Below are 15,444 nucleotides of genomic sequence, written 5' to 3'. Positions count from 1 at the left end.
AATTTTATACAGCTGCCAAAAGCCCCAACTGATAGCCTTTACTATGAGCCGGAATCCTTGTTCTGGCAGTCCGTATCCAGGTGATTTCGCATAGTAAAGGCTATCAGCTGGGGCTTTTGGCAGCTTTATAAAATTATATCATGAACTTGAACTGCATAACCCGACTCAGTACCTGGAAAATTCCTGGGATGCGGGATTTTTTCCAGCTTTGAGGGTCACCTCGTTACCTGGAAATCTCTCATTCCTGGAAGTGCTTTGCACCATTTGTTCCTGCTAATGGAGATATCACTTATATATACTATACTGTTTACTGGTATAATGAAACAATGCCATGGTGTAGTGGGTGCTACTACTGTTTCGAGCTCATTTGATTTAAGTGTCAATAGCTTTGCAACAAATGTTGATACTGTACTATGAAATACAGTACAATACAGGCAAGTCTACTGCACCATTACATTCGACACTTCTTCTTACACTGAGGGGAGATTCATGCAGCAGCCAATTAATACAGCTGGAAAATCAATATTTATTACTATTATATAAAAGTGATAAAGATTTTAAATTTTCTTTCCCTGTGAGCTAGTTTCCACATGCAAGAACTCTGTCTCACAAGAAAATCATTTTATTATTTCATGTTAGAGTAGATAATCCCAGTACTACAGTACTGTACACTATCACCCCCCGGGAGGTACAGTGTCCGTCACTTGGGTGTAACTAGTTTCATTCACTATACGTAATGTCATTCCACAATGCTGTTGAGATTATGCTGGGTTCTCTTTGAATTATCTGCAATTATTATTTTTGAAATGTCATTATTAAAATTTCTACAATCAAAATATTTCAAAATTTATGATAAAATAATCTTTTGTATCTGAGAATCTGTTTTTGCTCTTTTTGTTAAAGTATTTTAAGAAATTACTTTATATTGTATACTGTATTGGCAGTTTTAATCTCTTTATCAAACTTTAGGTGTTGTGTTGACAACTTAAGACAGTTGTTGTACAAGTATAGATTTGTTTATGAAAGTAGTCTGCTCTGAAAAGAAGATACTTCTGTAGTATATGAGAACTTTATTATGGTAGATATTTTACTGTATATAAATTGTTTTTCATTTGTGCATTATAGTTGTAACAGGAGGTAATCGATATTCTTGAGTGTGTAATTCAAGTGATCTCCACCCAGAAATTTTCAGTTGTGCTGTACTGAAAATCACAGCTTGATAATGTACAATGAGAACTTCCTAATACTGTATTTTCTCTCAGTCAGAAATCTTTCTCTTGGACTTAACCCAAAGATTTATCCTCCATCTCCCATACAGTATACGTACAGTAGTACATTATGTCTGACAACGCAAATATTGGTCATGATAATATTTAAGGTTAAGCTGACTTTTAAATTAATTCTCTTTTGTAAGATTTTTTGTGGATAGTTGATAATAGTGATAAAGCATTGAAAAAGAAAGGCATTTTCAGATTAACAATGAATATTGGTGAGATCACTGTACTGTAGGTATTAATGTCCAGTACTGTACTCTTAATGCCCAGTACTATATACTCTTAATGCCCAGTACTGTACTCTTAATGCCCAGTACCCATACTCTTTATGCCCAGTACCCATACTCTTAATGCCCAGTACTGTACTCTTAATGCCCAGTACCCATACTCTTTATGCCCAGTACCCATACTCTTAATGCCCAGTACTGTACTCTTAATGCCCAAGACTGTTAAGTATTCTTTACATACTTAAATCACCTGCAAATATGTTTAAGACAATCACTCACTCTTGAACCAATATGAAAAGAAGAGGCTCTCATTAACACGTGCAAAGCACCCCTCCACAAGTCGGCTCTCTTGGTACCTGACCTATCAGACTACAGTATATTTTGGTGATTGGGAATCTTGCATGTTTACTGCTTTTATTTTTGCATGAACTCTTTATAATTCTTGTATTTTTGCCTTTAACCTGCTATTAAACTGAAGCATAAAATTTGTTGAAATGTGAATGATATTCTGGATTGCTTATGAACATTAGATATATTGTACTGTAGTTTGGTTCCCATTAACAGCATTTGTGAATCTGTTCATATAAATTATGTCACAGTTTTTAATAAAACAATTTAATTTTAATGTTTTATGCAAGATCTAAAAGGAGCTATTTTTTTATTCTAAGGAATCGGCATTAAGAACTATTATAGGAAGATAAACTTATAAGTTTTCCGCTTTCTATGTAAATTTTTAAAATGATGTCAGTGGCTGATGCATTTATATTTTGCTTACGTATATTGTCGGAATATTTCATAACCCATTACATAAAGAGTACATTAGCATGCAGTACTGAGGTGAAGACCCGAGACATCTTTCAGGAGAGTAGTTTAAAGAATGGTGACAACACAGAAAGGCATATACACTTTAAAAAGATTAGTAATGATTTCATAAATTCTAAGAATTGTTTTTATAATACTGTCCTGTATTTATTTAGCGGATCATACTGATACTTCTCTCGGTAATAATAGAACAGTTTTCAAATAGTTACCATTAATTTTGTGTCACAATAAGATTAACAGGTGTGGTGAACCTTAGCAGAACTTTTTCAGTAAAATTAGTGTGAAAATGCATTATCGAATGACTGACACTGAGTGTGACCAAATTATCAAAGTATTTTACCCAGACAGAAGACCATTACAGTTATTAAGGCTTACATAAAGTTATTGGCTTGTTACTCAGCCCATTATATATGGGGATGTCACCGATCAAGACCACAGTGCTGTTTTTTATTAGAAATACAGAATGATGTAGAGTATTTTTCAATAAGTTTCAGTTACCATTTCTGAGTCAGTATGTTGCTTTAAGAAAATATGAATATTTCTTGATGTATATCAGTACAAAGAATTAATTCAGATTCTGTTTATATTTTAACTGAGGAGAGGAAAAGATGGATTGTATCTACTGTTGTGTTCATTAGGCTCCTCCTGACATTGAAACTGTGTTTATGTAAAATTCTTTCTAAATAATCCAGCCAATGCATATCTTCATACTTTCTGTTGCCTGATCCACAGTACAGTATAAACATTTGAATATTTATAATAAACTATATATATAAATATACAGTATATATCTATATATACTGTATATATATATATATATATATATATATATATATATATATATATATATATATATATATATATATATATATATATATATATATATATATATATATATATATATATATATATATACATACAGTATATATATGCTGAAGAAAATTTGCATGCAAGCTTATTTTGACGAACAAACGAAGTAGTTGCTTGCCGCCTGAACTATGAAAGATGAATCTCTTAAATTTCTTAAAATATTGAAGAATAAGAGAACAGTCATTTATCAGTTTAGAGAGCAGCCATACTAAAGGCACACCATATACTAGAGTGTACCCTGAGTCCCCAAAAAAATTCCAGTCATTGCAGTATTGGAATTGTGTTAATTCTCATACTAAAAAGCTTCAGATCATGGTATACCCTGGTACTGTATACTGTGTTGAGTTAGAAACAAAATCCCACTGTAACCTTCAGTGAGCAGATGATCAGTTGCAAGTTAAACTATTTAAATTTGATAAATTGACAATAAAGGGAGGTTTGATGACAGTTTTAAGGTGATATTACTTCTTGATTTAAAATGACATGCCATTTATATTGTAATACAGTAGCTACGGTATATATATGTTGAAATTGAAGAAATAATTTTTGGATATAATTCTTAATGACTTAATTAGTATGTGATATATAGTACAGTATATAATATTAAATTAATACTTACAATTGAGAACATTTGTTATGAGGGAAAAGGGAAATTTTAAACCTACAATGGACTGGACTTGCTATACAACATTCTTCAGAGAGCTTGACTAAGTATCCTGCTGGCCACCAGACCCACCCAGAATATGTTGCTGGCAACAAAAAAGACACAAAATTGTTGCCATACTGTAAATTCGAGATATTTTAAAACTGTGCATGGTACAGTACATGAATATAGATGGAAATTTCACTACCAGTTTTGTCAATGATTCTAGTGTTCATGTTGGCACTGCTGAAGAATGAATGTCACTAACTACAAAAAAAATTAAACTTAGGAGTCAAAAAGGTGCCATATTTTTTCCTCGCAGAGAACCTTGGCTCATACTTTTATAACCATGGAAAGATCCTACACTTAATATTATGGTATAGGATTACTATATGCCATCACAGTAACTATCACGAAGTCTAGTATCATATTCCCCCAAGTAAAACAAATTTTAGGAGAGGAATTAGGTCTCCAGTACAGTATTGCATTAGATGCAGTACTTACTAAGACCCTTTGACTATGAACAAATGTATTTTATGCTGATTATTTGTACAGTATATTCTATGTATGTTTGAGTGATTTAGAGAGTGTGTATGCTTTAACACTCAAATTCATGTGTATGTATGTATGTATATATGTATATGTATGTATGTATATATGTATGTATGTATATATGTATGTGTATGAATATTTATGATACTGTACTTGAGTGCATATTTGTTTGTATCGTTGTCTTTGTTTTACATAAAGAATTTTGTATATGCTTATTAGTGATTCTGAGTGTGTGTGATGTATTTATTTGTATCATTGAGTGGGTATATCATATTTATGCATGTGATGCAATTATCCCTGTATTTGTCCATGTGTGTATGTGTGTGTATAAGCATTACATAACTGTGTTTATTGTAATGGTTGTGCATTTGTGTATATGTGTATTCTATTAAATGTGCATGGTTGTGTAAATCCCCGTAAAAAAAAATAAACATTTACATGTGTATCTGCATATTTGTTACTATTTGTTGTGTTTTCTATGTGAGTGATGTGCTGTTGAGTTGTATGAGTGTGACTTGTATGATGAGAGAGAATTTAGGAGAGGATATACTTAAGTGTGTCTCATGCTGTTGAGTTGTATGAGTGTGACTTGTATGATGAGAGAGAATTTAGGAGAGGATATACTTAAGTGTGTCTCATGCTGTTGAGTTGTATGAGTGTGACTTGTATGATGAGAGAGAATTTAGGAGAGGATATACTTAAGTGTGTCTCATGCTGTTGAGTTGTATGAGTGTGACTTGTATGATGAGAGAGAATTTAGGAGAGGATATACTTAAGTGTGTCTCATGCTGTTGGGATTATTGGTCAGATTCATAATGTTAAGGGAAGTGGAACCAATACCTTTTAATTTTAATGATGTAGTGTAACAGTTGTCTTGATATGTACCCAGAATTGCTATCTGAGAATACTCAGAGATTTCAACACTGTGTTTCAGTTTAATAGCTTGGTTTCTTTGACTGAAATGACTTGTAAATACACAAATGACTGAAGTACAATATCTGAACACTATAGCTATTAAAGTGTTCCCTTACTTCTTGTGAATCGTTTTCAGTCATTTCCTCACAAAGTGGCTTCTGTTTCCTTTCTTCAGTTTACCTTCGATGGTGAAGATACAAGTGACATGAGATTCAGGCACATAACCGAGATGACGATCCTCACAGTTCAACTCATAGTGGAATTCTCCAAGCAACTACCAGGTTTCGGCACTCTTGAACGAGAAGACCAGATTACTCTGCTCAAGGTACACAGTCCAGCACATGAAAATGGTGGATTGATGAGCAAATTTCTTGCAGGGCAACTAATGAATTTTTTGTGACCTTTGGGAGACTTCTCGGTTGGAAAAAAAAAATCTTTGGCACTTTGAAAGCCAAAGAATATCCACTTTTTGGTTGGAAAAAAGAAAGAATTCATTGAGAATGAACCCAGAAATCTCCATTTCAGATGAACATTGGAACTTCTCTGGACAGCAGGATATACGAAGGGGAAAGCCATTCCAGAAGCTGATGATGATACCCAAAGTTATCCCTTAGCTCCACTCTATAACCACTTGAGTAATGACAAAAAGTCATTGTTCATTCCTCCTTAACTTACTTTTTGGACTAAATTTAAAGAAATGAGCATATGGTTTCAGGGACAATCATCATCATCTTGAGGATCTGCTTTCCCCATCTTCTGTCAACTGAAGATTGCAGGAGGCATAGTGACTGCTTTGTAAGTCAGTGGTTCCTTTGACTCCTTCTAGGATTACGAAATAAGTGATGACGACTCGGATGCCAAGTTTAAACACATCACAGACATGACCATCCTCACAGTGCAGCTGATCGTAGAGTTCTCCAAGCGTCTGCCCGGGTTTGACACACTACTCAGGGAGGACCAGATTACACTTCTAAAGGTAGATAAGAGTATAGAGACAGTTTCAGGTAGAAGGTAAGTTATTTGTATATAGCAGTAGAGAAAATAGACTTGAAATAATTGTAATTCTCTACCCTCGGTGGCCATAAGTTTTGTCATAGACAAGATAATGCTTTGCAGTAAGCCGTCATCAATTCATGTGCTCATTGATGTAAAGCCCATAATCCTCAGTAGTCCTGTGAGATACAATATAAAAGAAACCCCAACATCAACTCATCCAGTGTCCCATCTGTAAACAGTGATGATTACAAAAGATAATTTTGTTGTTTTGAAGATATAACAATCAGTGTTATATCTCCCCAAAAAGAACACTGAATATACTTAATTTTTGGAAGCCTCATTGGCCAAACTTTAAGCAAAACATCAAAATTTAAATTCTTGTTTCTATCTTCAGAAATTATATTTTAATGAATGTAATCTTTTGTGGATTGTAGATTGATTTGCCTTCATTGCCCAAGGAAGCACTGTTGTACAAGTGAAGGGATTGCTGTATGTTCACAAAATACTTCAGTTTGACACAAGATACACCAATGCTCTGATATAGAATTCAGCATGTTATGTAAACAGGGATAACACCAAATGGTTAGGGGGTTATCTGAATATAGAAAAGATTTTTTATGATTTCTTTTCATTACCATTTTCATCTACTCACTATTAAAGTAATCCTTCAGAATTATAGAAATCATGAGCAGAAAATGTAGTCATGAAGATGTGGGTAAAGTACAGGCAGGCTTTTAACAGTACAGTAAGACCTCGCTTAACGTCGTGGTTCCGTTCCTGAAAACCGCGACGTTAACGGAAACAATGTCAACGGAATAAATTTTCCCCATAAGAAATAGATAAAATACGGGAGTTACGTTCCCCAGCCTCCCTTTGCCCCATAAAATACATTACACATACAAAAATTCATTGGAATTTTTATAGAAAATCGTATATATTATACATCCAAAGAGATAAATAAACTAAATCATTTTGTATTGTACTCATTGATGGGCAGAGGTGGAGTAAGCGTGTGGTGGGTAGTGGAGAGGAGGAGGAACGCTAGTCACTGAGACCCTGAGTTTTAAAACCTCCATTTTCGTATCAAGGCTAATGGTCTTGTGTTGCATTTTCACATCATTAACACTTTATGGGCGCTTGGAAGCCATTTTGAATGGTTACAGTACGGTATTTAGAGCAAAAACACTTAAACACGCACAAATGCTGTGGAAGCCTAACAAAAGCTGGGAACGCTTGGGGATGCTGTGACACTACACGAGAGAGCGTAGCACTCCAAGAAGATGTGCCGTACAAAGTAGTCCGTGATGACTTTATACCAAATCGGCAGGACGTTGTCCGATTCATGGGTATCTAAAGAGTAGCGACGTTTTAACGAAACAACGTTGTCGGGGGCAAAGTTAAACGAGAACTTACTGTATACATCACCGCACAAAATTAATACATAAGATTGAAAAGAATTAAGTGTTCCAGACCTCGGTGTACTCAGAAACAATCCCGATGTATCAAATCTTTCTAGTAATTACTGCTAGCTAAGTTGTTCTCCTATAATTGTTCAAGAACTGTATGCACCTACACTCGCCGCACACACACACACTGACCACTGCAACAAGATCCTAAGATTAGATCTCATGATACTCACAAGATACTCAACCCCTAGTGACCACAATAGCACAAGAAGAAAGCAATGCTCTCAATACATGACATCAGACACATTATTTAGGCTGAATGAGATCATACTGGTGATGCCACTATCATTTAACCGAGGTGACTTATTGACTTGTGACTTAACTTTTAGTAACTAGACTATTATTTTTAATGGATGTTTTATGGGAAGGCTGTGTTAATTTAATGATAACACAGTACAATGTATCACAATTATGTATCAGTAACAACTGAAATGTATTCTCAGTTTGTTATTACATGCAATGCTGCAACTTTGTCACTTTGCTGGCACTCTCTTAATAAATGGCAGCTCAAGCTTTTTTGCAACAGCACATAGAGTTAGCTAATTAAGATAGACACTACTTTACTGTGGCAGGAACTATTAGTTGCCAGCTGCTATAATTAATTACAAATAATTTTTTCACATTCTTTTAAATATTATATTTATGTGTGTGTATTGCCTTTTGCTATAGATTTTTTATTTTGTTTAAATATTTAGCATCATCTAGAGTAATAGGGTTAAGGAAATTAATTCCATTTCCTTACTATGTGTGCAGTATTTATAAAATTGTTAATGGTTTTCCAAGAGAGACTAGTAAATACTTATATAAATTAATTGTCCACAGGCCTGCTCTTCAGAGGTGATGATGCTACGAGCTGCTCGTCGTTATGATTCCAAAACCGACTCAATTGTGTTTGGGAATAATTTTCCCTATACACAACACTCATATGAGTTGGCAGGCCTTGGAGAATCAGCCGGTACACTTTTCCGCTTTTGTCGCAATTTGTGTAAGATGAAGGTGGATAATGCTGAATATGCATTACTAGCAGCTATTGCCATTTTCTCAGGTAAGGTTTATCTCAGTTTTCTTCAATTTAGTAAACTTTAATTTTGGAGCATTTTAGATAAAACATTCATAATTCAGAATGAGATAATTAGGGCTCGATTTGCCAAAACAAAAAATATCCAAATTATGATAAATCATTTACACCGATGCCAAAGAAGTCGAGGCAGTATTTTTATCATTTTTTTTTCTACAGTACAGTAACAATGTTTAACAACATTTATTTAGTTCTTCCAATGAGATAATTAGAAGAAACTTCTAGGTTCTGTTGCATGTTATCAACTGTTTTCATGCAGTATGTACTGTACTGTATTAGTGTTTAGCAACGGTGATGTTAGTGTACCCTCCCTTCCACTACTTATAATGGAATTTAGCAGATGTTGATGATGAAAGAAAATGTTACCTTCTTGGCATTAAAAGTTCACCTTATGTAAATTTAGTTATTTGTAAGAACCTTTTTTCTACCAGAAATTTATTATGTGTTAAATCAACTTGGTCTTGTGTGGTTGAACATGTGAAATCATGTTGTGTCCCCTCCCACTTCTCAGTACAGTTGTTCCTCATTGAATATGAGTCTGTCGAAGGCAAATCTGCCTATATGTCCAAAATTATTTTTAACTGGACTGTCTATCTTGAAGGCAAGACCGCCTACGTGATGGGTCATTTAGCATGTGGTCACAGATTTTAAATTTGGTGTTCACCTGGTTAAATACTCCATAGATTTATATCTGGTGGGTTTGGGCAACTCAGGTACTGTAGTAAAAAATCTACAGGACCCAAAACTTGAAACTGGAGATCTACAAAGAGAAGAAAATATAGAATTAGATAAACCTGCCGACCATACGTATTAGATTCCTGGAAAGGAAATCATGATCTGCATTTTCGATTTTGGTTAACTGACAGATAACAGCAGGTCATCACATATATATGTAAAATTTTATATAATGAGACAATGCTGTTGTAGTTTATAAAAGTTAGACATTAAATGTACTTACAAGTGCAGCAGAATAATATGTTATTTACCTAATGGCCACCCACTAGAGGTGGCTGTGCTGAGGGAAGGAGGCCAATGGCCTGTGTAGTCCCTCCCTTGTTCTTGATAAATTTGTCAGGGTCTGTTTTTTGAAGCCCAGTACTGTACTGTGTTTGGTTCCACAGCTTGGGCTGGTAGATTGTTCCTTTAGTTTACCACCCTTGGTATGAAAAAGTGTTTCCTTTTATTTGTTCTGCATGATAACTTGGCGAGCTTGTAGTTATGTCCTCTTGTGTTGGTGGTGCATGACATCACAAAGGAATGAACCATGTCCACATTTCCCATCCTTTTCAGGATTTTGAATGTTTCAAATGAAATTTGCCCTAGTGTGGCTTGTCTGAAGGGTTGCTAGTCCTGAGGTCCTCAGTCTACTTGGATAATTCAGATGACATAGCTCCAGAATCATCCTAGTCGCTCTGTGTTGCACCTTTTCTAGGGATATTAGATCTTTCTGGGGGTAGGGTTTCCATGGCTGTATACAGAAATCCAGACTTGGACGTACTTGAGATTTATACAGTTGATTAATTAGCTCTTGAACTGTTTGTAAATAGTCAGTCACTGAAAGGTTTGGGAGCATTGACATGTACAGTTCACTTTGAATGTTTATAATGGTATTGATAACATAAATGGCTTGGAATTTTTTGAATAAGATGGTAATTTCCCCCCAAAATGGTTTGTTTTATTGAAAATTAAAAGTGCAAGAAAGATTGTTTCTTTAGAGTGTTGCCTATAAAATCTCTAGATATTTTAAAAATAATATATATATATATATATATATATATATATATATATATATATATATATATATATATATATATATATATATATATATATATATATATATATATATATATATATATATATATATATAGTACAGTACAATATACAATATGTAAGTATTGTACTGTAGTGTTGTATGGTGGTACTGTATTATGATGTTGGATCAAAGAATAGTTGAATTTGGTAGCCTTGAATAAAATCTCTCACCAACAAATGCCTCTCTCATATCTTACACACACTGTCCAGTAATGTTTACCCAGTATTTGTAAATATGGAAGACACGAAGGAAAGCTAAATTAAATAACTAATTTTTATCATTATTTCTTTCAGAGAGGCCTAATCTAAAAGAACTCTCAAAGGTGGAGAAACTTCAAGAAATATACCTCGAAGCATTGAAATCTTATGTGGAGAACCGACGAATGCCACGGTCCGCCATGGTGTTTGCAAAGTTGCTTAACATTCTCACAGAATTGCGAACCCTTGGAAACCTAAACTCAGAGGTGTGCTTCTCTCTCACACTCAAGAACAAGCGACTTCCGCCTTTCCTGGCCGAGATTTGGGACGTTACTGGATGTTAATGCTGAGCCACCGCCACTTCCCGGGTGCCATGTTACTGAGGTCGACTTACGAGTGCGAGAAGAAGGTTGTGAGTCATCTGGGGGTGGTGGGTGGTCCCTACACTATGTACCTGCAGGCTGTGAGTGAGAGACTGATAATGCTGTGGGAGCAACTTTAACACTGCCACCCAGGACCCACTTTCAGCCACCTGATGTGTCTATGTGCTAGGCCGCCATTGTGACAGTGCCGTGCAGCCCGCCACCAGTGCAATGTTGAGTGTATAATAATGCGCCCAGTGTGTCCACGTAGCAACATGATAAGCATTGTAGCCTTGCTTATTAACACTCACTTTTTATGAACCTTCTTATTGCTCAGCTCAAAAGATCACAGAAGGACACACACACACACACACACACACACATATATATATATATATATATATATATATATATATATATATATATATATATATATATATATATATATATATATATATATATATATATATATATATATATATATATATATATATATATATATATATATATATATATATATATATATATATATATATATATATATATATATATATATATATATATATCACACAATGTCTAAACTATGTTGTGTATTAAACAAACATTTTGTCTTATAGATAATATTAAACAATATGTAAGGCTACATTGCAATGTTGCTCAGATACTGCGCAAGCCACTATTTGGCAGGCAACGAACTCCACGTGCCTTGCTTACGGTCAAGCTTCTGTTTCCTATCTTATTCTCAAGGTGCTCCCGAGGGACTGAGGAGAGTGGAATTTAAACACAAAGGAACAGTGCGATGTCTTCGGATCCATATTTTTATATGACTTCTTACTTGTTAATTTAATTGAGCTGGTATGCCGTCCTTACAAGTAGTAGACTATTGAAAATATATGTTAATATTATTGTAATGTTATTATTACTGCTATAAAGTGTAATCTTGTACCAATATCCCTGCCCTTACACATGGAAGGTTGTGTATAAATCAGCTTACATTTAAGACTTGAGAAATGTAGTAGTGCAGTCTAGAATGTGAAATGGGTTTGCAGTTTGCTCCTATGAAATGTGCAATGTAAATGGATTACGTTAATAATGTGTATCCAACAGTATGGAATGGGGTACTCAATGCCATACATAGAACTAAAATTAATAAAATAATTGATTCATAGAGGATTATGACACAAAATTTATTGAGCTTTATTTATCATAATATTGTAGTAGCCATAGCACTTTTATGTAGAGGTCTATTGTTTCCTTATTACTTATTAAGAGAAATTATTATGGTAATAATGTTTGTTTTGATTATATAATAAATTCATTGCACCACAAGTATATACAGTAAATTTAAATGAAAATTTGACAACATTCATCAATTACTGTACAGTATTAGTTTGAAAAATTAAGTTTCCGTGTAAAGGCATTCATATCCCAGTCCTGTGTTAAAGAATGAGATTCCTTCCTTAGCCAATTAGCCAACTTAAAAAAAATTAACTTCAATTTCTGAGGACATATTTAATTAGATATCATTAACCAATCTTGCACCAAGTGTGTACCCCTGTATCTTCAGTGGAATTGCTGAATACCCCAAAAACCCATAGCTAACCCTAAGAAACACCCTTTGCCTTTTCCCCTAATCAAAAGAAAGGAATGAGTGGTAATTAGGATCATGCAGCTAATGCCATCATCTTCCCAACCTTAACATTAGAATCTCTCACTGGTCACCCTACCCTAACCTAAAAATTACAAATTAAAGTAACAGTATATCATATATATTATAGTAAATTTGCAGACAGTAGAAATTTTGAACTTACCTGAAAAGTACAACTGATAGTATAGATTAAGATAAAAATTCTTATTGTAAGGGAAATGAATAGGGTGCTGAGGAAATAAAATTGTCCAGGGTGCTATTTTAAAAAACGCTGTTTCCAGAAGGGCTCAGGAACTCTGCCTACAATACTTGATATGATAAGCAATATTGCTCGCTGTATAATAATAATAATATGTCACATCTTCCAGTCGTCATGATATGGATCATGTGACCTATTACCTGTCATTATTAGGCACTCTATTGCTTTTCTTGTCAGTTATTAATTTAGGAGCATAGGTTGTCCTTATAACTGTAATGCTCAGATTTAGGGATGTCAGTTTAGCAAATTTCCAGATTTTTCAGTCACTCCAGTGATAATCAGCACCCACATCAATCAAGTGAGGTATCAACTGACTTTTCATGGACCAACTAGATTACACGGTCCATGTCCCATACAGGGACTGAGAATTTGAAGTTGTGTTTATGAAATCACATGATTAGAGAAAATTCAGTACTGTATAATTGAAATCCCTGAAACTGGTGAATTACCCACCCTTGGCTTCTCCATGTTGTGTAAGCCGCCCATGATATCTAGTTCATGTTCTGGACAGGTGATACGTATATTTGTGGTTGTAAAGATCCTATGGTATACAAAGTCCCTCGTTCAGGCTGAAATATATTTGTATATCATGAATCCAGTGCATTATCTCATGTTGTTGTTTGTCCAGATATATTGGTTGTTTGCTACAATTTCAGTGTTTTAATATCTGTAAAGCAGGTTTTGTAAAGCAAAAGATGTCGAATGATACAAATGATTTTGAAAGTGAATAAGATATTCTTAGAATAAATGTGTGTAAGTACAGAAAGACTTCACCTTCATCTTAGATTAAGGTCATCTTCCATAGTCTTTTAGCTTTTCTCATCTTCACATCTTCATTTTTGGTAGCCACTTTTCAGCACATAGAAGAATGTTTAGTCTGTGTAACAAGTTGGTTAAAAATGGCTCAAGCTGGGTTAGACTATATACCCAAAGGAGTTTGCAATCAAAAATATTTGGGTTGTGATGTCTTGAAATTGCTTGTGTCAGGTGCAGCTGTTTCATCTCCGTGCCAGAAGGGAAAAGTGTAATAGGTAAGAACAGTGGCTATACAGTAATTGTAAATAGGAAAATGTAGGATCTGAAGTGGGAGATCAGTTTGAATATCATTTTTCCTGGCCATTTTATTGTTATTGTTTGGTACCATTTCCAGTCACTGCAGTTCCATTATGAGGTGTTGAGGCTGATATAGTTAGTCAAAACATAATTCCACCATTAATAAAGGTGTGTTTGGGAAATTAATTCTTATATCGCTTGGATAATGTCATTGTCTAATGCAGGTAAGCATTGTAGAGTGGTTCACTTACAAGCTCAGCTAATCAGTATGCACTTCTCATGTCACATTCTGTGATGACTGTCCACTTGGTCAAGAAATATTTTAAACACTCTCAGTTTCATGCAGTTTTTGAGTAGTGTGGGTGCATAATACAAGTTCTGTGATACTTCATCCTGTAAAGAAAGCCTTTTATTGAATATGATATTAGAGACTCAGATTGTATAATCTGTAAAACCTTCAAATGCACAAATATTGTTTATATAATTGGTGAACTGTTCTTATTTATTAAGAATAGCAAGTGTAAGAGCTTTATTTACTGTGTTCGTATCTAGAAAAAATATGATTTGGTTCACAACGAAGTCATAATAAAATCCCTGACTTACTTATTTGTTTTTGGAAACTTCAGGACTTTTATATGGTATGAATGAGCAAAGAGCCAATCAAATATATTTAAATTTAAGCAGCAACAATCAACAATGTTCCAGTAATCACTTTTCATAATGGATTAACTGTGAAAATGTTAGATTACTTATTTTGTTTTAACACAGCTTGTCCCCTGGTTTGTCTCTGTTCGTCTTAACCAACTTGTTGCCCTTATCGGTAGTCTGTGGTTGGATTCCATCTGGAGAAATTTGGGATGTATTCAGTGAAGAGATTTTGTAATTATATTTTCTTGGTCTACTTTAAAGAAACCCAAGACTAATGCATGTATAAATGAACCATCTTGTCAGTATTTGCTTTTGTGAGAACATATCTTCAAATGTGATTGGTTGAGAATTAAGCCACCCAATCACTTTTGAAAGGGCCATATAAATGTGTCTCACTGTCCTCTGATTGGTCAGCTTCTATAGTCCACAAGCCAATCAGGTGTCAGTTATACGTCCAAGCTCCTCCATTAAGATGATTGTGACAACATTTGCTGGAAATGAGCAACTCATTATTAATTTTGAGAAAACAGTTTTTATATTAAATTTGGAAAATAATAAAATTATCTTGTTTCTTTTGTCTTGGAGTTTTTTTCCCCATTCACCCTAAAACTGGAATGATAA

At 34.3% G+C, this 15,444-nt stretch overlaps 1 protein-coding gene across 1 annotated transcript in view; it reads left to right on the top strand.

The window, feature by feature from the left end:
* The window catches only part of LOC121856944 (ecdysone receptor-like), a 43,024-nt gene extending 31,429 nt beyond the window's left edge, over window positions 1-11,595 (top strand). The window contains 3 exon segments of the mRNA XM_042352730.1: window positions 6,130-6,279; window positions 8,588-8,810; window positions 10,950-11,595. Of these exon segments, the coding sequence (XP_042208664.1) occupies window positions 6,130-6,279; window positions 8,588-8,810; window positions 10,950-11,197 (621 nt within the window). The 3' untranslated portion in view covers window positions 11,198-11,595.
* The last annotated feature ends 3,849 nt before the right edge of the window (window positions 11,596-15,444 follow it).

Source organism: Homarus americanus, unplaced genomic scaffold, assembly GCF_018991925.1.
Source record: "Homarus americanus isolate GMGI-L3 unplaced genomic scaffold, GMGI_Hamer_2.0 scaffold44060, whole genome shotgun sequence".
Taxonomy (NCBI): Eukaryota; Metazoa; Arthropoda; class Malacostraca; order Decapoda; family Nephropidae; genus Homarus; species Homarus americanus.
Note: the sequence above shows the minus strand (reverse complement) of the source record. Positions and strands in the feature narration are given on the sequence as shown.